The 24,916-nt window shown below is 40.9% G+C and overlaps 1 protein-coding gene across 6 annotated transcripts in view; it reads right to left on the reverse strand.

Annotated features, from left to right (window-relative positions):
* Positions 1–59: 59 nt before the first annotated feature.
* The window catches only part of syt2a (synaptotagmin IIa), a 97,184-nt gene continuing 72,327 nt past the window's right edge, over positions 60–24,916 (reverse strand). For 5 of the 6 annotated variants that reach the window (XM_061796145.1, XM_061796126.1, XM_061796155.1 and 2 more), the window contains 6 exons: positions 24,600–24,737; positions 23,659–23,826; positions 23,014–23,181; positions 18,746–18,863; positions 14,058–14,191; positions 60–4,827 (listed from right to left, as the gene is read on the reverse strand). In XM_061796145.1, coding sequence (XP_061652129.1) covers positions 4,612–4,827; positions 14,058–14,191; positions 18,746–18,863; positions 23,014–23,181; positions 23,659–23,826; positions 24,600–24,737 — 942 coding nt within the window. In that variant the 3' untranslated portion in view covers positions 60–4,611. The remainder of the gene's footprint in view (positions 4,828–14,057; positions 14,192–18,745; positions 18,864–23,013; positions 23,182–23,658; positions 23,827–24,599; positions 24,738–24,916) is intronic. The other variant, XM_061796176.1, reaches the window with a different exon arrangement.

Raw genomic sequence — 24,916 nt, forward strand, 5'->3', positions numbered from 1 at the left:
TTAAAGATTGGTATGTGTGTTCTTCACGTAACACAATTGCAACACATATTGGACACATCTTTGTAATTAAAAGTTCTTTATTTCCTATTTGTTTTTTTTGTTGTTTTTTTTTTTTACAGAACTGGTACCACATATGATAAATTTGTCATAAGTTATTTGGCTCCCTTGGTAATGTTATAAGGATCCCCGACATTTTTCCACATAAGGGTCAAGAGGAGTTTGTGAGCAATGTTTGTGTCCAGTCAGGGGCTAAAGCATGCGATCCACAGTAGGCACAAGTACTGACATGAACACGCGCACCACGACACAAGACACGAAGAAACACAGCTAGAGGACACAACCTGACCGTCCTCCAATCCAATGCTTTCAAAGAGGATGAAGAAGAGAAAGTAAAAAAACGAAAACATCTGGAATGAGAGTTGCAAACGTTCAAAAAGAGGTCAGGTACGGGAATTTGGCAGTATACACTATGTCCATGTTGTAAACATGAAGGCCAGCATTCTTTACACACAGCAAAAGCAGAATTTGAGGAAGAACTCCGTGCGCCCGCTTCTTCAGGAGAATGACTGATGATTTACACAGGAAGAGGACAAAGACACAAATATGAAGGCAACATTCAGGTAGACAAATGAACACAAACGTTCTACATCTGAAGAATACATCACAGTAGGAAAATAAGCGATTGCACATTTTGCTCAAGAATAGCATGGCTAAAAAAAAAAGTGAGTAATGAGAGTTGAATGTGCATGTTCAGAAGTGGTGGATGGCTTCCCTTTTTAAATCCCAGAATTCAAATCTGAAAACCAGTTGTGCACATAGTCTGCTCCAACCAAAGGTAGTGACCAACATTTGAATAAAAATGCACATTAACATCAGATTAGGGATGAACAATGAAGTCTGGCCATGGTTGCTAAGGAAGGTTGTTATTCAACAAACACAATCCCTTCTGTATCCGCAAAGAGCCTCATCAATCGTGACAATTGCAGAGAGTAAAAAATCTCATCAATGTGCTTGTATTTGCAGACACTTTTGTTTCGTCATCTCACATTTTGCTGCGTAAACAAGTCTGGCTCTGCAAAATCAGGCAGCGAATTCAGGTGGTCGTAGCAAGGGACTGACAGTCTTTCCAAAACACTGAAACATATCTACTCAGATCATCAGCATAGCAGTACAAGCTAAAACTAGAAAATTCAAAATTCATTTGCTAGTGTTTGCAATGTTGGCAATATTAGCAGTTTTTGCTCTAACTATGCCAAGTTAACCTCTTAAAAACGGTTGTATTTGTAGCTACAATAGCAGCATGAGCTAAATATGGGAGAAGGTAACCCTTTCCTGCTCGTGTATTAAGAGGTAAAATTGCTCCAGACAATGGGGCCACAGCAATTTGTAGAAATTAAGCTAAATTAGCCAACTGCAGCCAGCTACAAACAGCAATCATCGTTAGCTAGTTTGTATACACTTTGCTAAGCAAACCAACTTTATAATGTCTGCTGTAGTAAGTTTGTTAAAAATGGTTTTGAAACCATTTTGTTAGTAGTAATAATCAAAACTATGCTAACTAAAAAGCAGATAAACCCAGTTTAGTTTATATATTACACTTATCACATGTGCAAAATGCTCTCTGTACATCATTTTGGAAGGCTTATAAAGAACTTAGTGTGATATCATACTGATAAATAATACGGTCAGCTTACCATAGTTAAAAAAAAAATAATCAATCAATCAATCAAAACACATACATCTCCCCTAAGAAAGATTTGTGGATGCTCACATTTCTGTAAGAGCTCGCCCTTCTAATGAACAAAGACCTTGAAACGGAATGTCAGGACAAACTCTGGCCAAGAAAAATGACGTTTGTTTTTTTTAAATAGAATAAATCTATCGACTCAGCTGAGCTCTAAAGAGTTAGTGCTTGAGTTTTATGGCTTTTGTTTTATCATTTAACTTCTCTACATATATTGTATAATAAACACAGTTAAAGACATATAGCCATGGAGGTTTTAAGGTCATTTAAATACAATTAATAAATAAAATGTAAGCACAGGGGGAAGAGGGGACTCCAAGTCATTTGTGTTGAATGGAATATAACTATTCAATATTTTGGCCCCGTTGGAAGAAATAACCCAGACGTGACTTTATTCTGGATCAGCATTGGCACAAACATTATAATGCAGCTCCTAATTTTTCTCTTAGTTGTAAACGTTTAGAAGGATATTTGGGAAAAATATAGGTTTGAAGACTTGGAGACCCTTAATCCATAAAGGTAAAAACTTTTGAAAAACTAAGAAATACTCAAAATAAAGACAAAGTAGCTTTCAGATAAACCCTGAAACAATATGTATGGCAGTATGTTTTTTGTTGTTGTTTTTTTTAAAAAATAAAAGCAAATTATAATACTGGGACCACAAGGAGTTAGATAGCAAGCATGCGGGTATATTTTCATCCTACATCAACTCACGCACAGTACTGGACGACACACTTGCTTAAGAATTTCAGGCTTGGAAAGGTTCCTAGTAATTATTAGTAGTATTACTATAACATCTGGATGACATTCTCTCCAATAACGCTCATGGAAAATAAATACACATTTGTTTCATTTAGAAAATATACAGTGGATCTCTTTTTTTTTTTTACCGCTTTCATTGTGTTAATAAAATGACAAATGACACCCATTCAAGTACACGAGATATTTTTGCTCCGTCTCTAAAACATGCTTTTATGTACAGTATTTTGTATAAACATGCAGTATCAACGTGGATGAACTATATATATATAGGCAAAATTACACCAACGGGTTGCTTGATTGCTTCCATGTCACCTTTTCTTTAGTGTTGTCAACACAAAAAAAAAGAAAACGATGAAGAATTCTTAATCCTTGGTGGTTATAAAGAAATAAAATAATTATTGATTCGACATTGCATTGGATTCACATTGACAAAGCACAGTCATCTGGTAGTTTTTGCTGTTAGCACTGCTGCAGATATACAGGTGTCCAATGTTGTAGTCATGAGATGAAGTGTCTTCAATTCAAAAACCAGAATTATTTAAAACAAAACTGAACCAAACACAGAACCAAGAATTAAAGTAACCAAAATATTTCACCCCCCATAAAATAATCCAACCAAAGAACAGCCTACTACCGGTCAGAAAAAAACCCCAGTTAGTGCAATTAAAATTCAGCTGTTTGGTCCAGTGTATGAAATACGCGTGAACCAGTGCTGTGTTCCATACATTATCTTTGCAAGTTACACCCAAACAATTGAAAGACACACAAATCTGAGGCAGAATATGCACACAATCAACTCCACCAAATATCCCATGAATAATTCTTCCTAAAACTAATAATTAAAGCTCTGGTTTTGAACAATGTTTAGATGAAACATTTTGAGCTAAAGTGCTTGAGGTGTTTTAAATAAAACAAGGGTATATAAAAAAAAAAGAAAAAAAAAAAAAGAAAGACAGTGAGAAACGACGAGAACAACAACACTAAGTGGAAGGCGTCCCTGGTAGTTGAAAATTGCTTATTTTGATACTTGGAAGGCTTGTCTCCTTTATGACTGTTGGACGGTACAGCGGTGAAACCCTCATGTGGAGTCCATGACTAATGGCAGTAGCACTGAACGAGTGAGATACAGCGGTGTTGGGACGGGAGGTGGTGGACGGCAGGCAGTGACAACCAACGCCTTGTAAATGTCATGTGATTGGTGGTAGCAGTCAAGTCTCGGTCGTTGTCCCCACTCTGATAGTCTCTTAAATTGATATTTTGCACAGTCAAGGTACACCAAACACACTTTTTCCCTCATCTTTGAAACTGAAAAGCCATCTACCGAGCCACATGGAGAACAGCCTTCCTGAAAAGCAATCAAATAGTTTCTCTCTCACCGTGTTTTGATCATAACAACCCGTGTAGAAAAAAAGGCGTGGCGTCTCCTCTCAGTATTCCTGAGACGATGGGTGAAAGGTGAACTAATCAAAAAGGCAGTGTGTCTGTGGGTAACTGGATATGTGCCTACCACTACTTGCTACCCAATTCTAGGAATGTACGTTAACATAATAGAATGGTCGAGTAAGATAAGTGGCAGGTGTGGAGCGTGGTGCACAATACACCCAAGGAATGGACCTGCTTGTGTTATTCCTCTATCATATGGCAGTATAAAGCATTTTTATTATTAAGCACTATCCTAAGCAGACTGTGTCACTAAAGGGAAAGGTACAATATAGATGAATGGACGTTTTATCCCCTTTCTTACCCGATTCCCATTTAGCGCTCTAACTGTCCTTCATAGTCGATGCTGTACTTTCAGTAACAGAACCACAACCCCAATACAAAAATAGATCTAAAGGAAAGATGGAGTATCTGTCCATCCTGTACCTTGTCGTCTTTTTTCAATGACATGATTTTATCTAACATGATGCTTCTTTTAAGCTCTATTTGGCATCATGATGAATTGCATCTATGGATCTTTTGAAAGATGGCAGGTAGGAGAGGCAGGGGATTGGGAGGGATGTACATTTGGGACGGGAATATATTGTACATTGACATGTGGGACCTGTGGACCTGATCGGAAACGTGTGGGTAGTTCGGGGGCACCGTGGGAGTGGGATGGGAGATTACTTCTTGGCAGCCAGGGCTGCGAGAGCACCATCCACCTCCTCCTCCGGCTGCAGTGGATGCCACTGGGCAATGGGACGGCGGGGGTTGGCCAACATGTCGGACCAGTGTTTCAGTCCGGCTCCGGTGGACTTGCTGCCCACCCAGATCTTCCCGATGGCATCATTCTTACCAATCTTGTCGTAATCCAGCACTGTGATCACAGCTTGTATTTTCTGGTAAAAAAATAAATAAAAAATACAGGAGAATCTGTCACAACCAAGTACAAAACAAAACAAAACAAAAAAAGACTACCTACATAACCAGGTAAATTCCAACAAACTACCTTCCTATATACTTGTATTTACTCACCTATATACAGTACCTACCTACCTACCTAAATCTAAACACTAACATACCAATACGCACTATTTGTAATCCACCACCCCACTACCTTCCATCTACCTAGCTACTACTTACCTACCCCCTTCTGCCTGTCTGTTTAACTACTTTATTTTGATAAATGGCAACATATTGACCAACTGTCCCCCTACCCAATCCACTAACATATTAGCCTCTACCCACCTATCTACCAACTTACCTGCCTCCTGCTTACAGGGACACCTACAGTTGAAACCAGACGTTTACATACACAATATAAAAAGACACACACTTTTTTTTCTCACTGCCATTAAATGAGACAAAGTTTTTCCAGTTGTAGGAAAAATAGGATAGGCCAAAATTATTTCTATGTGCTAAATGCCAGAATAATGAGAAGGGTTTTTTAGGTAATTTTTTCGTGACTTTCTTCAAAATTAGAAGTTTACATACATTTCATTGGCATCTGGTACCATTGCCATCAAAGTGTATGGCTTGTGTCAAACATTTTGGTTATCCTTCCATAGCTTCTTACAATAGTTGTTAGGAATTCAGTCAATAACCTCCTTCAGATTACATCGTCTGCACAAGATCCACCAATCCACCTGCGTGCTTTTACCTCCGCTCTTGTTGGTCACCCTATGTTCCTGACACTTCTGGAAAAAAGTGTTCACTACAGCCATTTCCATCCTTTTTGCAAAGTCTACCACCATCTCTCCCTCCAAGTTCCTTTCCTGGATGCCGTACTTACCCATCACTTCTTCATCACCCTTATTTCCTTCACCAACATGTCCATTACAATCTGCATCAATCACGACTCTCTCTCTGTCTGGGATGCTCAGAACTACTTCGTCAAGCTCCTTCCGGAATTTCTCTTTCACCTCAAGGTCACATCCTACCTGTGGGGCATAGCCACTAATCACATTATACATAACACCCTCAATTTCAAGTTTCAGCCTCATCACTCGATCTGATACTCTTTTCACCTTCAAGACATTCTTAGCCTCTTAGCCAACTCTTCTTTTAAAATAACCCCGACTCCATTACTCTTCCCATCTACACCATGGTAAAATAATTTAAACCCTGCCCCTAAACTTCAAGCCTTATTGCCTTTCCACCTGGTCTCCTGGACACAGAATATATCAACCTTTCTCCTAATCATCATGTCAACCAACTCTCGAGATTTTCCTGTCCAACATTACCAACATTATTACTACATTTAACAAGTAGTAATAATGTTGCTAATCCTAATTGACCTTAAAGTCAATAGTTTAGTCTGATATCATGTCAGACAGTGAAAACAAAAAAAAGCGTAAGTTTTTTTATATAGTGTATGTAAACTTCTGGCTTCAACTGTACATACCTACCTTCTCACCGAATCAACTAACAAACAACACACTAGATACTTATCTTTCTACCCATCTACCTACCCACTTACCCAACAAAAAAAAACCTACCCACTACCTTGCTTTCTACTTTCTTGCCCATCTCCTTCTGCCCATCTATTTGTAGTATGCACATAACCAGTGGTGCACATAAGTGGTGTGCAGGTTTGCATGCACACTGAAGATATTGAAAGCACACTCGATTCAAGTGTGCACATTTGCGTACCAAACATTTTGCATTTCTTCTTTTTGTTTTAGAGGAGCTGTAGAAGGAGGTCCAGTAGTGTTTTGTTGTTCGCGAACGACACGTTATAAATATATTTCACAAAATTACTTTTCCTCGATAGATATATGCGACACGGTCGATAGATAGCGTTTGTCCATGTTTTGACAGACAATATGAAAAGCCAATAATAATGAGAGTTGCTCCATGCTGGACCACTCGTGGAATGAATAGAACCATGCCAAGTTACTTTGATGCACACAGCACAGTAGCAGCCAGTCGCAACAAGCACGAATGTTTGTACTGCTGTAGCTGTCAACCTCAGCAGTGCGAGAGCGCTGACAAAAAAAAGAAAAAGAAAAAAGAGTGTTCCCTTAGAAGAAAAGACCTCAGTCAGAGCTCAAGGATCGATGGAGACAACAAAGGCCCAAAAAGTTCAGCAGTGTGAGGTTGTTTTGGTTTTGTAAAGTCTGACAAGAAGCAGACTAGCGTTGGACTGTCGAGTGTATTTTCACGCAAAGACAGAGAATACCAGCAATCTTTTATTACCACCTGAAGCAGTGCCATCGGCTACCTCAATGCAAGGCTTGGCAATCCCAGACCTGAGCAAGGCCCATAAGTAAGTCTTTAAATTCATCCAGTGAGGTTGGTGAGTCGACAGAAAAATGAGCACCAAGCAACAACCTCTGGTGCTCTTTTGAGAACCAGACCAAAATTGTTATGTGCATCCCAGTACATAACTGTTCATCTTGATACTTACCTCCCTACCCACCAACTACCCATCTGCCTAATCAACTAACATTGTAGCCCCTACCTACCAATTTGCCCACCTCTTATTAGCTCCTACTTACAGGGAAACTACCTACATACGTACTCATTAAACCAACTAACAAACTATACACTACCGACCCATCTTTCTACCTATCGACCAACCCACTTAACCAACCACTCCCTTTCTACCACCTTACCTACCTTCTTCTACCTGGCTACTTAGCTACATAACTACCCTGTAGCCTACCTAGCAACCAACTAACTAGCCACCTACATAATCACCTAACATCCTGGCCCCCTACCCACCTATCTACCAACTTACTAGCTCATACATACACGGATACCCACATACTGAACCAAATAACAAACAACATAGTACCTACATTACTTTCTACCTAACCCCTGAACCAAAAACTTACCTACCTCGCCTACATACCTACTGTACCTTTCAATGCATGCCACTACCCACCTACCTAATCAACTAACGTCCTAACCACTTATTACAAACCTACCTACCTATCTAACAACTTATCTCATGCCGACTAGCTCCTACCTATAGAGGTACCTGCCTTGCTACCTACCTAGCTACCTACCTACCCATTGAACCAACTACAAAAATCACTGAGTACCTACCTATTTTATACCCATGTAACTACCCACCAAATGAACTAACAGCCTACCCTCTACCTATACTTCTCTACCTACTTACAGTATCTGGATAACCAACCAAAAAACTACCCACTACCTGGCTACCCACAAACCTATCTCACACAATGCAGCCTACTAGGGCTGTAAGGATAGAGCAGGGGTCAGCAACTGAGTCTCCTGTGTCGCATGTGGCTCTTTCATCCTTCTGCTGTGGCTCTCTGTGACTTGTGAAAATAAATGGAAATTTAATTTAAATTTGTTTTTATTTTAGTTTGTTTAATTTCCAAATGTAAGTCTAAATTGATGGTGATCTTGCACCATTCAAATAAAACACTTTTAGTTTTTATCGCTCAAAATATGTCACAACCGCCGATGTACGACACTTGGCGCCAAGATTTATTAAGCTATTCGAAACCTGGTAGGTAGACTAGGAATAAATCCAAGAAAGGAAAAGTTTCTGGAAAAAAAACACAAAGTTTAATGCTACATGCTTAATGAACTATATTCAACACAAACATTGTTCATGCCTCACAGGTGACAGCTTAAAATTGTGTGTGAAAATGAAGGTGATGAGTTACATCCCTGATGTGCCAAAGCTGTGCGCTGAGCTGTAGGAGCAAAAATCAAATTAACCAGGTAAAAAAAAGAATTGGCTATTATTTTGGCAAATATATATATTGCCATTGTTAAGTGAAATAGTTCTTTTTAACTCAAGTTGATAGCTGACGGCACGCTCCGCATGTGGTAAAATGATGATGGAACACAGTAGCAGATGGCATTTTTAGTTCACTGCAGGTGGATAATTTAAGTTTGGCTTAAATTTCATAAATACGAGGAGGTCTCAAAAAGACATTTACCGTTTTATTTGAAAGTAAGATTCAACCAACCGTCTTTTTTTAAAGTTAAAATGTGTTTGTTACATGCAGAAATAAAATGTTGTGTTCTCTGTAGCAGTTTACTGATTTCATTAATTAAACACACAAAAGTTTTTTTTATACACAGAGGTTAAAAGAAAGATGCATCCAGTGTTATCCTCACTTCAGATGTCAAAAGGGTTTTGTTGCTCTCTGTTTTTATTTTTTTATTCTCTATGGGAGACGGCCCAAATGACTGAGTATTTAAGGTTGCCGACCTAAGGGATTGAGTATCAAAACCGAAAATTGAGACACTTTAAGACAGAAACCTGTGTTGTCTTTGAAATGGCAGAAGTGCTACAACACAAGTTAATTTTGAAAAAAAATGCAAGGCTATAAGCCTAGATTGAAAATAAATTTGTTCAGCAAGCCACCAACTGCATGTTGTGGCTATTTTTTCTGGTGACAAAGGTGTGGCTATTGCTAATGGAATGCTGCTGAGTGCGAAGGAGAGGGAAAAACATGGCTAGTACAAATAGTAACCCAGAAATTGCAGACCCTACAAAAGCTCATTTAGGTCAGCAGTATAGGAGCGTTTCAGCGCTTCCCCAAGTCACAGACATGCACCTTCAAAGACACCATCCTAAATTAATTTAAGTGGGGCACGGACAAAAGCAAAGGCACAGTCTACTCTGAGAAATGTATTCATAAGATTAATAAATTATATATATTATGAATATAATAAACTAGTTAGCACATCTGCCTCACAGTTCTGAGGACCGTGGTTCAAATCCTGCCCCCGCCTGTCTGGAGTTTGCATGTTCTCCCCGTGCCTGCGTGGGTTTTCTCCAGGTACTCCGGTTTCCTCCCACATCCCAAAAACATGTGGTAGGTTGATTGAAGACTCTAAATTGCCCGTAGGTGTGAATGTGGGTGTGAATGGTTGTTTGTTTACATGTGCCCTGCGATTGGCTGGCGACCAGTTCAGGGTGTACCTGCCAGAAGATAGCAGGGATAGGCTTCAGCATGCCCGTGACCCTAGTGAGGAAAAGCGGTAGATAAAATGGATGGATGTTATTACATAATAATAATAATAATAATATCGGGATGGTGGACGCCTGGTTAGCATATCTGCCTCACAATTCTGAGGACCTGGGTTCAAAATCCGGCTTCCCCTGTTTGGGGTTTGCATGTTCTCCCCATGCCTGCGTGGGTTTTCTCCAGGTACTCCGGTTTCTTCCCACAACCCAAAACCAGGCATGGTAGGTGAATTAAAAACTCTAAATTACCCATGGGTGTGAATGTGAGTGTCGATGGTTGTTTGTTTATATGTGCCTTGCGATTGGCTGGCGACTAGTTCGGGGTGTACTGCGCCTCTCGTCCAGAGTCAGCTGGGATAAGCTCCAGCAAGCCCGCGACCCTAGTGAGGATGAGCGGTATTGAAAATGGATGGATGGATAATAATAACAATAATACATTTAATTTATCGGTGCCTTTCTGAGCACTCAAAGTCACCTTACGTAACAGATAAAAACAAGAAAGCAACACCAATACAACAAATGCAGAGGGAAAATCCATACAGATAAAAATGCATGTAAAAAGCAATCTTGAAGTGTGTAGAGTCAAGTGAAATGAACAGGGAATTAGATCATGTAAACCAGCTTAAACAGAAAAGTTTTCCGATGAGATTTGAATTTAGTTCATATTGCAAATGTCAGGGCGGAGGGCATTCCAGAGGCGGGGGGCAGAGCGGCTAAAGGCTCGAAAGCCCATGGTGGTCAGGTTACACAGTGAACTGGATGCAGGACGAGGAGGACCTAAGAGTATGGAGGAGCGAGGTTATGGATGAACTTAAAAGTGAGGAGCAGAATCTTATCGTCAATGAGATATTTGACGCCAGCAGCTTCACTGGCTCCCAGTGAAGCTGCTGGCGGACAGAAGTGATGTGGTGAAAGGAGGGGGTCCTGGTGATGATGCGACCAGCTGAGTTTTGGACCACTTGGAGTTTATGGGTGGATTTGAGAGGGAGACCGTAGAGAAGTTGCAGTAGTGCGGGAGGTCACGAGGGTGTGCACAAGGAACGCACTAGTGTGAGCTGTGAGGAATGGGCGAAGGTGATTAATGTTCCGAAAATGCTACTAGACAGACCGAGTGAGATTACTGACTCTTAACCTGAGGGGAGGGAGAAACTGTGGAGCTGTCAACGGTGACGATAAAGCTGTCAGATTTTGTTAGGGTGGCTTTGATGCCGATGAGAAGAAACTCCGTTTTATTACTGTTTAGTTTGAGAAAATTGGATGAGAACAAGGATTTAATTTCCTGTAGGCAATCACAGAGGGAGGTGGGCGGGAGGACGGAAGTGGGTTTAGTGGAGAGGAAGAGCTGGTTGTCATCCGTGTAACAGTGAAAACTGATGTTATATTTACAGAAGATAATACCAAGGGGAAGAAGAAAAATTATAAACAGGAGGGAGCCTAGAACCCTGTGGAACACCGGAAGTGACTGGAGATGAGCAGGACTTGAAATATTTGAGCTGAATGAACTGAGTGTGTGGGTACGGTTAGAAAGGTATAATGTGCAAAAGTCGGGGGCTGTGTCTAAAATCCAGTGTGAGATGGTGTCAAAAGCTTAAATCGAGGGGAATGAGAATTGTTAAGAGTCCAGAGTTACTTGCTATGAGGAGGCCATTAGTGATTTTTACCAGGGCTGTCTCTGTGCTATGGAAGGGGTGAAAACCAAGAGCCAAATAAAGATTTTCAGCATCTTGCTCAAGGATACTTGGACATGGTCACAGGGGCCGAGGATCGAACCCACAACCTTTTGGTCTTGAATTTCTTTCGCGGAAAAGTTATTTTGAGATATGCATATTTATCATTTTATCGCCCAGCCCTGAAGGACATACTGTATTTTGACAGACTGTGGGAGCCGCTGCACAGCGAGACTGAGACACCCACGAAGCACGCCATCTCCGATCAGCCGCCATCGCCTCCTTGCAAGTTGCACTGTTTGTGACCAAGTTTCTCACTTCTCTTTCACTCAAAAGATTTGTTTGTTTGAACGCGTCGTTCACGAACAACACAACACTACTTGAACACCCTCAACCGCTCCTTTCCACCCCCAAAACAATAAAATACAGAATGCTTGATACGCAAATGCGCACTGACACACAAAGATTTGATGCACTTTAAATATTTGCAGTGCGCATGCGCACCTGCGCCCCACTTATGTGCACCCCTGTTTATATAGACGTTCCAGTTGACGGCCGTTTGGTTTGATTTGGCGGAGTTCAGGGGTAAACGAAGGGGCAGAGTGGGTGAATGAGACAGTACGGGTTTTGAGGGGAGCCAAGGTATTTAAAAGGCTATCCATCCATCCATCTTCTGAGCCGCTTCTCCTCACTAGGGTCGCGTGGGCGTGCTGGAGCCTATCCCTGCTGTTATCGGGCAGGAGGCGGGGTACACCCTGAACTGGTTGCCAGCCAATCGCAGGGCACATACAAACAAACAATCATCTGCACTCACATTCACACCTACGGGCAATTTAGAGTCTCCAATTCATGCATGTTTTTGGGATGTGGGAGGAAACCGGTGCCAGTGGATGGGACATTTACAGTAGATCAATGTCCTTGATATTGCGACATGAAATAGTACGTGCCAGATTTAGGTTGGTAAGGTAAGGTTGAAACAAACGGGGATCTCATCTGCAGTGCAACTGACAGGAGTAACACCAGAACAGCAAATTTAAGTCCAGAATATGTCCTTCAGTGTGTGAGGGGAAATAAATATGTTGTTATAAACTAAAACGTTACAGGAATGAATTCAAATCCTCTAACAGGATACATTTATTATATTATTTATAAAAAAATAAAATCATGTATCAACACATGGTCAGAAATCAAATCTTAACTTTGGTGTATTGTTACAACCATACTACCTACGTATCTAACCAACAACACTACCAACTAACCAACCTCCATTGCTAGCCTCCTTACCTATATATAGCACCTACCTGCTGATATGTGCCTGCCTACCTACATACTACACACCTACCTGATCAATGAACATCCTAGCCGCAACCGATAAACCTACCTACCTATCGACCAACTTATCTACTCCCTACTAACTCTGATCCTACCTACAGGGAGCCCTATGTACCCACGAACTAACAACAAAATAACCAACTTCCTGCCTAGTTTTATGCCATACACCTACCCACATAATGAACTACAAATCAACCAGCTACCAACGCACTGTAAAAAATGACCATGAAATTTACAACTAAACACTGTAAAATCATGACAGAAACACTGAAACCGTGTTAAATTACCTTAATATTTTGTAAATTAACCATTCACAAATGCAAATTTTAAAGTACAAAGATGTTAAAAGAGTCATATTTCTCATTAGAATTTACAAATAACTGCAGTATAAACTAGTTGCCCGACCAATATGCATTCTCTTTGGCCAATGCCAATTCCAAAATCTGATGACCAATTAATCGGGCGATTATTTTAAAAAAACACATGTAATTACTAAAATACATTATTTTTTGGTCACCTATATATCCTGATAAAGCATTTTTATCTATCAATAAATGAAATGAATAGCTGTTTTCCATTGTCCTTTTTTCATTTATTCATAAAACACATTTTGTATAGAACACAATAATAGGATTTAAAATACAGTAAAAAATAATACAAAATAAAATAAAACAAATATCCAGTGGACATAAAAAATTCCTGTGAAGCCAAGTGGTTCCCAAAATACACTGCACCACGCAATGTTGAATTATAGCAGTAATAAGGAGATTCATTCTTGTCGTTCATGTGTGTTTATGTTATCAATAGTTTGTTGAATGTATACGACAGTTCCAAATACCAGTCAGACATCAAAAACCTTCAGGAAAAGCTCCCAGAACAGCTGAAATGTATTTGGGGTAGTTCAGAGGTACTTTAAATGGGGGTGATCACGTGATCTCCTTTGTTTAGTTCTATTTCACCAATTAAAAATATATTTATTTTTTATTTCAGTTTGGTTGCACTGGTTGTAGGTCATATTAATTGTGTAAAAGGTTTTGAAAAGATTCATCTTGCTCTCATTCTTTTTATATCACAAAAACCTGGCATTTGAAAAGGGGCGTGTATCGACCTACAACTTATGTTGTTTCCATAGTTTATAGGCAATTAAACAACAGGCTCTTGTTCTTACCTGCATTTGCTCAAGAGGAATCTCAAAGCTGAACGACTCATTGTAGTAAGGATTCAATGTGTTCTTCTTAACTGTCGTCTTCTTCTTCTTCAGCCTCTTCCCGTTCTGCAGCAGGTTAATCTTCACATAGGGATCTGAAAGACAAATGACTGAATGAGCAGTCCGTATGCCTGCTTGGGCTGTAATGTTGTAATATATCTAAAGATGGCGCCACAGTTGGCGTTGGGAGGAGTGCACTGTGCTGCATCATGGTGGGTACTGCAGTCTGCACGTGACGCAGTCTTGTATAAATTACCTGAAAAACGACACTTAACAGCAAATAATTTCGGTGGAAGTTAATGTCACCTTCTAGAATATTACTTGAGTAACAGCCTTAAAGTATCTGACATTTGCTCTGCTTACGTATAAAAGGTAATTTTCTGATTATAAATGTACTTAGGTATAGGAAGTAAAAGTATTTTTAAAAAGCAAGTGGTTAGAATTTTGATTTGATTTGATCTTAATTTATTGAATGTACTTTAGCAGTTTAGTAAGACTTGTGTGTTGGCTAATGAATGAAGTTAAGCTGGTCATCACGGGATGTTGGCGTCAGCTGAAGCTGAAGGAGCAAGGGAGAGAAAGAGAAACCAGTTACCAGTGTGCCCATATAAAAGCTAGCTGATTTGTTTCATTTTCATTACATCCCCCTACCAGTATTGCTACCACATCAGTACAGACAAGACTATTCTCTCGCTTTGTGCTCAGGCATTTGGTCAACAAACCATTTTTTTCAGATTTTATTTTGTAGTAACAAGTAACGAAGATGGTTAGAGGAACTGTATCGGCGTTAAAGTATACATTTGATTGAGGAAAGACAGTGGAGTAAAAGTGAAAGTTGGCAACCTGACAGAAATTCAACTAACAAAGTATAGATGCGTGGATGTTCTACTAAAGGTCACTGTGAGGTGAAAATAAATATCTTCTAAATTTGACACACCACAGAGAAGAGTGTTGTTCACAGTCCGGCCAAATTTGAATGATTAAAAAAATCGCCAAGTGTATAAAATGAGTGGTGGCACGGTGAAGCACTGGTTAGCACATCTGCCTCACAGTTCTGAGGACCCGGGGTTCAAATCCGGCCTCACCTGTGTGGAGTTTGCATGTTCTCCCCATGCTTGCGTGGGTTTTCTCCAGGTACTCCGGTTTCCTCCCACATCCCAAAAACATGCGTGGTAGGTTGATTGAAGACTAAATTGCCCGTAGGTGTGAATGTGAGTGCGAATGGTTGTTTGTTTATATGTGCCCTGCGATTGGCTGGCGACCAGTTCAGGGTGCACCCCGCATCTCGCCCAGAGTCACCTGGGATAGGCTCCAGCATAACCGCGACCCTAGTGAGGATAAGCGGTGTAGAAAATGGAAATAAAATGAGGCTTCAAAACCCGTGAAAATCAAGCCATTCTCTCCGCTCTCAGATGCTGTGGGCACAGAAACCACATCCCGCTCCACGGTCAACTCTTAATCAAATACCACTCCTAAGCCATCGACGATCAGCTTCCAATCGGGAAAGTCAGTCAGTGTGCAAGATATATTTTTGGGGTGTAGGTATAGCTAGCGAGCTGACTGCATGTCACAATTGCGCAAGATAACAAGAAAGTCGTTTCGCACATTCAACAACAACAAGCCGTGGTTCACTGACAAACTTAAGCAGCTTCGCCATGCCAAGAAGGATGTGTATCAGAGCGGGGACAGGGCCCTGTATAATACGCTAGAAACCAGCTGTCTAAAGAAATTAACATTGCAAAGAGGAACTATGCAGCAAAGTTGGAAAAACAGTTTAGCACTAACGACTCTAAATCAGACTGGCATGCATTACAATCGCTGACAAATTACAAGCGACGATCCCCCCAAGCTGAAAACAATAGCACACTAGCCAACGACTTGAATCCCTTCTACTGCAGATTTGAAAAAGACACTTTCACATCCGACACGGTGGACGACTGGTTAGAGCAGAGCGTCAGCCTCACAGTTCTGAGGACCGGGGTTCAATCCCCGGCCCCGCCTGTGTGGAGTTTGCATGTTCTCCCCGTGCCTGGGTGGGTTTTCTCCGGGCACTCCGATTTCCTCCCACATCCCAAAAACATGCATGAATTGGAGACTCTAAATTGCCCGTAGGTGTGAATGTGAGTGCGAATGGTTGTTTGTTTGTATGTGCCCTGCGATTGGCTGCCAACCAGTTCAGGGTGTACCCCGCCTCCTGCCCGATGATAGCTGGGATAGGCTCCAGCACGGCCGCGACCCTAGTGAGGAAAATGGATGGAACGATGGACTTTCACACCCCACACCCACCGAGCCGCACCACCAACCACCATCACACCACCGACTTCTGCGTTAACCATCGGACCCTCCACATCGGTCACCGGCTCTTCCAGCTCCTTCCCTCAGGTAGGCGCTACCGATCAATGCAAACTAGAACTAGGAGACATTCCATTGGGGCAGCCGTGGCCCAATGGTTAAGATCACCGTGGGGGACCAAGGTTCAAAACCCCGACTGGACCATCCGCCAACATCCCCTGGACTCACAGCTGTGGTGTCCTTGAGCAAGACACTGATACCCCGAAATGCTCCCCGGGCGCTTCAGCTGCCCCCTGCTCCAGTGTGTTCCACTAACATGTGTATGTGGTCACTGTGATGGGTTAAATGCAGAGAACAAATTTCGTGTGCATGCATGCATGTTCATGACAATAAAAGATGATTCTTCTTCTTCTTAAAAAAACAGCTTCTTCTCTCTTGCAATCAACTTCTTAAATACCTAACCTACAATTCCATTACAACATGCTGGCAATTTTTTGACTTGAGTTTGTTGTCACATTTCTGTGGGGCCAATTATACATTACTCGTGCACTCACTGTTGTAGTCTCCCCACACTGCACTATTTGCATATCTGTTGTTGACCAATACTGGCCACTCATGCCAGAGTAGCATCTGCTCCATTTGCACACTGATTGAGGAGTATCTGCAACATTTGCACAATCAACATTGTCCCAGATTATCGCACTACTCTCTCGAAGTCTCAGCGCCCTTTGCACAATGGTCATTGCACCGGACTATTGCAATATTAGTCTTTCAAACTGCTTTCAGTGCTAGAGGACTCTGCATCTTTTTGCACAATTGTCACAAAAAATAAATAAATAAATAAATAAATGTACCGGCATTACCAGATAACTAGCAACCCTTTATTGCTCAGTGACTCTTTTTTGTCAATGTCTTTATGTCTCCAAAGTGTTCTCTGTCAATTGACTGTCTGTTGTCGTACTAGAGCGGCTCCAACTATCCATCCAGCCATCCATTTTCTGTTACATTTACTCCGTTACCTCTACTCAAGTAACATTTTGGATAAATTGTACTTGTCAAAGTAGTTTAAATGCACCATACTTTTTACTTTTACTTGAGTATTTACTGTATGTGAAGAAGAATCGATACTTTTACTCTGTTACAATGATCCACATGCCGCTCGCTACTTTTATTTATTCATTATGAAGTCTATTTTTAGACTTCATCTTTGACTTTCGCATAGGGCGCTGTTGCGCCAATCCAACATGGTCATTTGACTCCAATTCATCAATCAGCAGCAGTCACATGTCCCCACACAAACCCTTCGATGGCCAGTCAAAGTGACTCATTTTGTGGGGGGAAAAAAACTGCCGCACAAGTGTTTACTTTACAGACTCTGGAAAACACCAGGTTTATCATCCAGCTTATAAATTGTGACTGCCCAAATTGGAAAATTTCAACCCACTTCTAACTTGAGAAAACACCTTTATGTATGTTGCAGATGTTTCTATTGGTATTTTGGCAGTGCATCTGGCAACATTAGCCCTATCTTATGGACACACACACACACACACACACACACACACACTATCAATAAGTCTGGTCAGCAAACAGCTTATAACAAATAATGTTCCTGGAAGGCCCAATGCATGTGTTGTTGTTTTTGGGCAATTACAAATTGAAATGGTGGCAGGTCTGTGTGGACTCCCATATATTATTATTTTTTATTTTATTTGACGTTCATGCTCTGATTTTTATTTTATTTTTTTTAATCAGATGTTACTCACCAGTTATTCTTCACTTGAGTAGTTTTTTCACAGAGTGCTTTATTACTCTAGCTGAAGTAAATATTTGGAGGACTACTTTTTACTTTTACTTGAGTCATATTATTCTAATGTAACCGTACTCTTACTTGAGTACAATTTTTGGCTACTCTACCAACCTGTGGTGGGGGAGGGGTGACTCATGCTGGACGCCCAAGTGTGTCACTGCGCACCATTTTAACCATGCCCCCCAAAAAAATCTAAGAAATTGAAATGGTAAAAAACAGTTTTAACACTATATATTTACTGTTAAGTATTACATAATGTAGTTCTCAGTCTTTGTATGCTTTCAGCAATAGTCTTCAAACATCTCACCATGTATTTACAACCAAATCTCTGAATTCACTTTACAGGCTCACCGTTACATTACAAAACTGCAGCATTTGTACTCTGCTACATTACAGCAGAGCATGTGAGCATAGCAGTGTTGGCCAAGTGGCTGCATCCAAAGACACATGCGCTCATACACTGCAGTCGCAGTGCAAGCCTTCCAAAAGACATTAATTAACATAATGAAACTGGTGGGATTTAACTGCTGAAAGTGAGTTTACAAACCTGAAAGACCCCCCACATCCATTTTCTTCAGGTTCTTGGCCTCCAAAATGCAGATTGTGAGTTTTCCAGCAGTGGGGACGTAACGCAGAGAGATGCAAATGTCACCCAGCTTCTCCGGCTGTTTTAAGAATGAAAAGTGACAGAAATTTAAATCTAGCTGTCATGATATTGGAAAAACAGCAGGAATCATGATTAGTCCTTTTATAGAATAATATAGTGTATCAAATATCTGTAACCATCCATCCAGCTATCCATTTTCTACACCGCTTATCCTCACTAGGGTTGCAGGCGTGCTGGAGCCTATCCCAGCTATCTTCGGGCGGGATACACCCTGAAACCGTCGCCTGCCGATTGCAGGGCACATACAAACCACCATTCGCACTCACATTCACACCTACGGGCAATTTAGAGTCTTCAGTTAACCTACCACGCATGTTTTTGGGATGTGGGAGGAAACCGGTACTCTTTTTACAGAGCTCTTGATGGGCTGTTGGGATAGGTCAAAAAGCAGTTTTTTTTTTCAGTCTTTCTTTTAAAGCATAATGATGGACACGCTTCAGAACAGGCTGCTTGGTCAGCAAGCAAGACAACAGCTTTGCAGAATTTTTGACAAGATTTAGTCATGTGCCTGTGGGAATTTTGTTTCCAATCATTAGTTTCAAAACATTTCCGAGAGTCACTGATGTTGGTTGGAAGGGTTGTCGCTGTAGTTCATCCAAAATGCGTTTGATGGGATTGTGCTCAGGGCTTTCAAATTACTCATCACAACTCTCAAAAACTTTTTGCACAGTTTTATGAAAATATTCACACAAGGTTGGAAGCCTAAAATGCCAAAATTCAAACGAATTGAAATCCGTGGGGAACAAACGTGTCTAGCCCAATCCCTAAATTAATTGACTTAATTAATAGTAAATAGGTACATCCAAAGACTTTTTTTCTACAAGTACATAGTGAAGTGATTTCCAACCTTTATGGACCCAAGGTACATATTTTAAAATTGAAAAATCTCACGGCACACCAACACACAAAAAGTGGATACATTCATTACTGTATGAGGAAGGAATGGGATAAGTTTTTGAAATTTAACGACTCCCCAACCATATCCCCATTTCTGTTGTGGGAAACCGGGAAAGCTGTATTGAGAGGTCGAATCATATCACACTCTTCGTATAAAAAAAAAAAAAAAAAACAAGAACAAAAATTGGAAAATGTTATTGAGGAAAAAATTAAACACCTCACAGAAGAATATGCAATTAATCCGACAGATACGCTAAGAAACCAACTTCTTGGAAATCAAATTAGATGTTATCTTATCAAAAATAACAGATTTTCTTCAACAAAAGTTAAGATACACTAACTTTGAGTAGAGTAATAAATCAGGAAGATTCCTTGCGAACCAACTTCAGCGCAATAAAGAAAAGTCATTAATTCAAGATTCAAACGGCAACTGTACACAGTCACTGCAAGAAATAAATGAAATGTTTGAATTATTATAGTAGTTTATACGCATCTTCGAGCAACCCAGACCAAAAAGGTTAGGATAAACAATAAAGGTCAAATTAGTAGCCATATGAACACAGCTTCAATTAAGTTATTACTAAAGTCAGGTAAAGAGCCCACTCTCCCGGCTAATTATCGGCCCTTATCACTGATTAATGTAGATACCAAGATTATCTCGAAAGCCCTCGCAGCGAAAAGGTACTCCCGTCAAATAATAACAAATAATGTCAGACGTCTGTTAAATTTAATAAGCATGTCACAGCGTAAAAATCGAAACGCAATCATCATGTCACTTGACGCAGAGAAAGCTTTCGATAGTTAACTGGGCTTTCATGTTTGCAGTACTTTGCAAATTTGGCTTTGGAGATTTATTTATACATTGGATAGCAACATTATACAATTCGTCGAAAGCGACAGTCACCACAAATAGGATTAGTTCACTAAGTTTTACATTACAAAGAGGAACCAGACAAGGATGTCCACTCTCACCAATGCTATTTGCAATAGTCATCGAACCTCTTGCTGCCGCTATACGTCAGAATGCTAATATTAAAGGTATCTGCTCACTAGTCACACAACACAAAATCAATCTATATGCTGATGATATTCTTCTTTACTTACAGGAACCCAAGTATTCTGTTCAGGCAGTCTTCAATCTTATTAAAACATTTTCACAAATATCAGACGACTCTATCAACTGGACAAAATCAACAATACTCCAATAACAGCAAACTCATGGACTACTGCAGATCAAATCCCAGATTACCCTATTCCTATAGGAAACATTAAGTATTCAGGTATTAATATTTCGTTAAAACTAACAGAGCAAACCAATCTAAATTACACACCACTTTTGAAAATCATCTGATTTAAGACGCTGGAATAATTTATATCACAACTGGGAAGAATAGCTACAATAAAAATGAAAACCTTACCGCAAATAAATTTATTTTCCGTGATTCCATTTAAACCCACATTTAAATGGTTTCAAACCTTGGATTCTGCTGTAATAAATTTTTATTCAAAAAATAAGACAAATAGAATTAGTCTATCCACTCTTCAGAAAAGAAAACAGGAGGGAGGCCTAAATGCTCCCAACTTTAAACACTATTATTTAGCTAACGAATTACAATACCTCATCAAATGGTTGCACTACAATGAGGATTGTGATTCTTGGCTAGAATTGGAACAAATAGACTGCAACAACATCAAACTCCCAAAACTCCCATTTATTTTCACAAGTCTTAAACGCCATAAATGCTTCAAGAACCCAATAATCGCATCCACCTTAACAGCTTGGTGGCAAAGTTTAGAATCTAAAGGATCTCAATTAACTCAGAGTATGCTCTCCCCAATCTGTCATTACCCAGATTTCGAAATTAATAATATACCCCTTCATTTTAGTACATGGGAACAACATGGAATTGACCACCTACAATAACTATTTAACAAAAATGTTTTTAGGACACGTGATGAACTGTTCCAAGAATTCCAAAGAACAGGCAGAAACTTTCTTCAATACAATAAATTAAAAGCACCAATAAAAAAAAGAATACCAACACTACAGAGCACCCTCAAACTGCCGGAGTTTGTCAAGCAAATAGTGAAGCTTCTCCGCAAAGTAAAAGAAATCTCACAAAGGTTTATAAATTACTTTCATGTACTAAATCAATGCACTTACTAATCACGACATGGGAAGAAAACTTTTTTGACGAGGCGTGTGGGGCGTTGGAGGGGAGGTGATTGATTGGGTGGGGGGGGTGGCATTGGGTCCCTGCGGCCCCCACCGGGTGGCCAGTTGTCAGGGCGCCTCGGTGGGGCCAGTGGACTGCCCTGGGTCCCTCGGTGTGGGACGTGTCCCGTCCACCGGGCTGTTCTCAGGTGGACCCCTGGGCCCGATTCCGCCCTTCGATTGATTGGGTGAGGTCCTCAGCCTCCGCGGTGCGGGCACAGCAATAACAGGACACTTCTTTGTGCATGTAAAACGGTGTCAATTCACTTGGATGTCTCCGCAGGCACACACCCCTGGGATTCTTTCACTGGGTGTGGGGCCACTCACTTATTGCGACAAATAACTCATGAATATGCGAATTAGTTGTTTATCCCCTCACTCATACTCTCGTCCTATAGACTTTAAAAAAGGATACAGATCCTCCATTCTGCTTGACCTAACAGCCGAATAGGACACATAAAAAAAATAATAAATGACTCTATGTACTTGCTGCCATCTACAAGTTGTAATAGAAGACCATTCATTTGTTCTGTCTGTCACTATGCCTCACTGGCATAAATAGATGAACAAAGATACATTATTTATTGTAAATATATATTTTTTGAGGCGGCACGGTGAACGACTGGTTAGCACATCTGCCTCACAGTTCTGAGGACCCGGGTTCAAATCTGCCCGATGACAGCTGGGATAGGCTCCAGCACGCCCGCGACCCTTGTGAGGATAAAGCGGTACGGACAATGGATGGATGGATATATTTTTTTAGCAATTAAGTAAAATCTCATAATTTCCCACGGCACACCTGAAGAGCACTCATGGCACACTAATGTGCCACAGCACACTGGTTGGAATCACTGACATAGTGTGATTAGGAAAACCATGGTTAGTAATTTCTGTGCCTGAATGTAGAGCAAATTGGAGCGAGCTTGTGTGCTTCCTAAATCTAGCAAAGCTCCATCACAGGTAGGCTTTGGAAGTAGGGAGTATCTTTTAGAGGAATAAAGTTGAAGGGTAGCACTTTCCTTCACGACACTATTACCTCTTCTTGATCCGCGCTGTCTAAATCTCTCCACTCCTCAATTGGCTTTGCCAGGTCAAGCGTGTTCATGGGTGTTTTAATCTCTCCAATGACGTCATGTTTAGAGAAACGATCAAAATCATAGACAGACATGACCAGGGTCTTTCCTCCCATCTCTTGGAATGGAATCTGCAAAACACCAACCAATCCCAAATGAGTAATTTATAGCAAAGTCCAGATTTATTGCATTCTTCCGCAAATCATTACTGTGTGTTGATGGTAATATTTTCAGTGCAAAACAACATAAGCTGTGACTTCGGTCTAGACCTTACAAAAGGCTGGCTTAACGTGCAGCTTCTGTAGAGCTGGCTGGACTTTGACAAGCTGTTTGAATTGTTTGTGTTGAATTCATCAAGCTGTGTCAGCAGGCACCAAAGGTGTCCCTCTCTTTTAATTGGATTATCACCCACGTTTTCCTTGTTGGCCACCTTCAAAATGTCTGCAACCTTTTGTTGCCAGTGGATGAAAGTGTTTGGGAAAAGGAGTTAAGCAGGCACTAAACTCAGAGGAAATCGAAGCAATCCAAGGCCAGATCAAGACTGGTCAACCTGACACGAACAGATTCTTTTAAATAGTAATGAGTACAAAGAGGACTTCATGTCTTACCTTGAAGGTAAAAGTCTCATTGAAGACTGGGTTAAGGGTTTTCTTGTGAACCTTTGTGTCAAACTTCTTCTTCTTGTCGGGTAGGACAAACACCTTAACATAGGGGTCAGAGGTACCACCACTGTCCATGGAGAGGAGATCAGCAGCTTGCAGGATCCCCACAGTTAGCTAGAGAAGGAAATACATGTGATAAACAGTCAGTATATATGATTTTTAAATATCTTTATCAGACCAAAGGACCTTCCTTTGGTCTGATATTTGATCAGGTCAAGTGCTCCACAAATACTATGATAAGAATGTGACACTGAAACAGCATTATTTTGTCATGAAAACATTGTACTACACTACACCACAGACATCAAAAACTGAGGTTGGTAAGCAAGTGAGCATGCACCAATATGTCTGAACTTTGAATTCTGCCACCTTAAATATAGATTTACAAACCAAGAGTTTTCTTTTTGATTTCCATCCATCCATTTTCTGAGCCGCTTTTCCTCACTAGGGTCGCGAGCGTGCTGGAGCCTATCCCAGCTGTCATCGGGCAGGAGGCGGGGTACACCCTGAACTGGTTGCCAGCCAATCGCAGGGCACATACAAACAAACAACCATTCGCACTCACAGTCATGCCTACGGGCTATTTAGAGTCTCCAATTAATGCATGTTTTTGGGATGTGGGAGGAAACCGGAGTGCCCGGAGAAAACCCACGCAGGCACGGGGAGAACATGCAAACTCCACACAGGCGGGGCCGGGGATAGAACCCGGGTCCTCAGAACTGTGAGGCTGACGCTCTAACCAGTCGTCCACCGTGCCGCCTTCTTTTTGATTTGACATTGAAAAATGGTAGAGACACGAAATGATATGACTCCAAATAATTTATATCCACATAATTCTTATTCTCTTCCAGTCACTTTATGAGTATAAAAGGGACCGATGTTCTTGCCTTGTTCTCCTGGAAGTCGTAATCAATTGAGTACTGCAACTTTCCAAGCTTCTCTTTCTCCTTCACTTCCTCTTCTTTCTCGTCTCCAGTAAGTCCAGGTTCAACATCGTCTTCCTCGTCATCATCATCCTGTTGTTTCTGCAAAGACAGAGGGGTGGAAGGCAGCAGAGGAAATAGTGAGCAGATGCTTTGAAGTTTGAAGTTGTGCTGATCAAAAACCCTCGGCCATCAGCAGCCAGGTTAGTCACAGCACCTACCTGCCACTTACCCCCGCACACACAGGTGTTACTAGTGCAATCTGTTCATCGATGACCACG

The sequence above is a fragment of the Phyllopteryx taeniolatus genome, chromosome 1, assembly GCF_024500385.1.
Source record: "Phyllopteryx taeniolatus isolate TA_2022b chromosome 1, UOR_Ptae_1.2, whole genome shotgun sequence".
Lineage (NCBI taxonomy): Eukaryota > Metazoa > Chordata > Actinopteri > Syngnathiformes > Syngnathidae > Phyllopteryx > Phyllopteryx taeniolatus.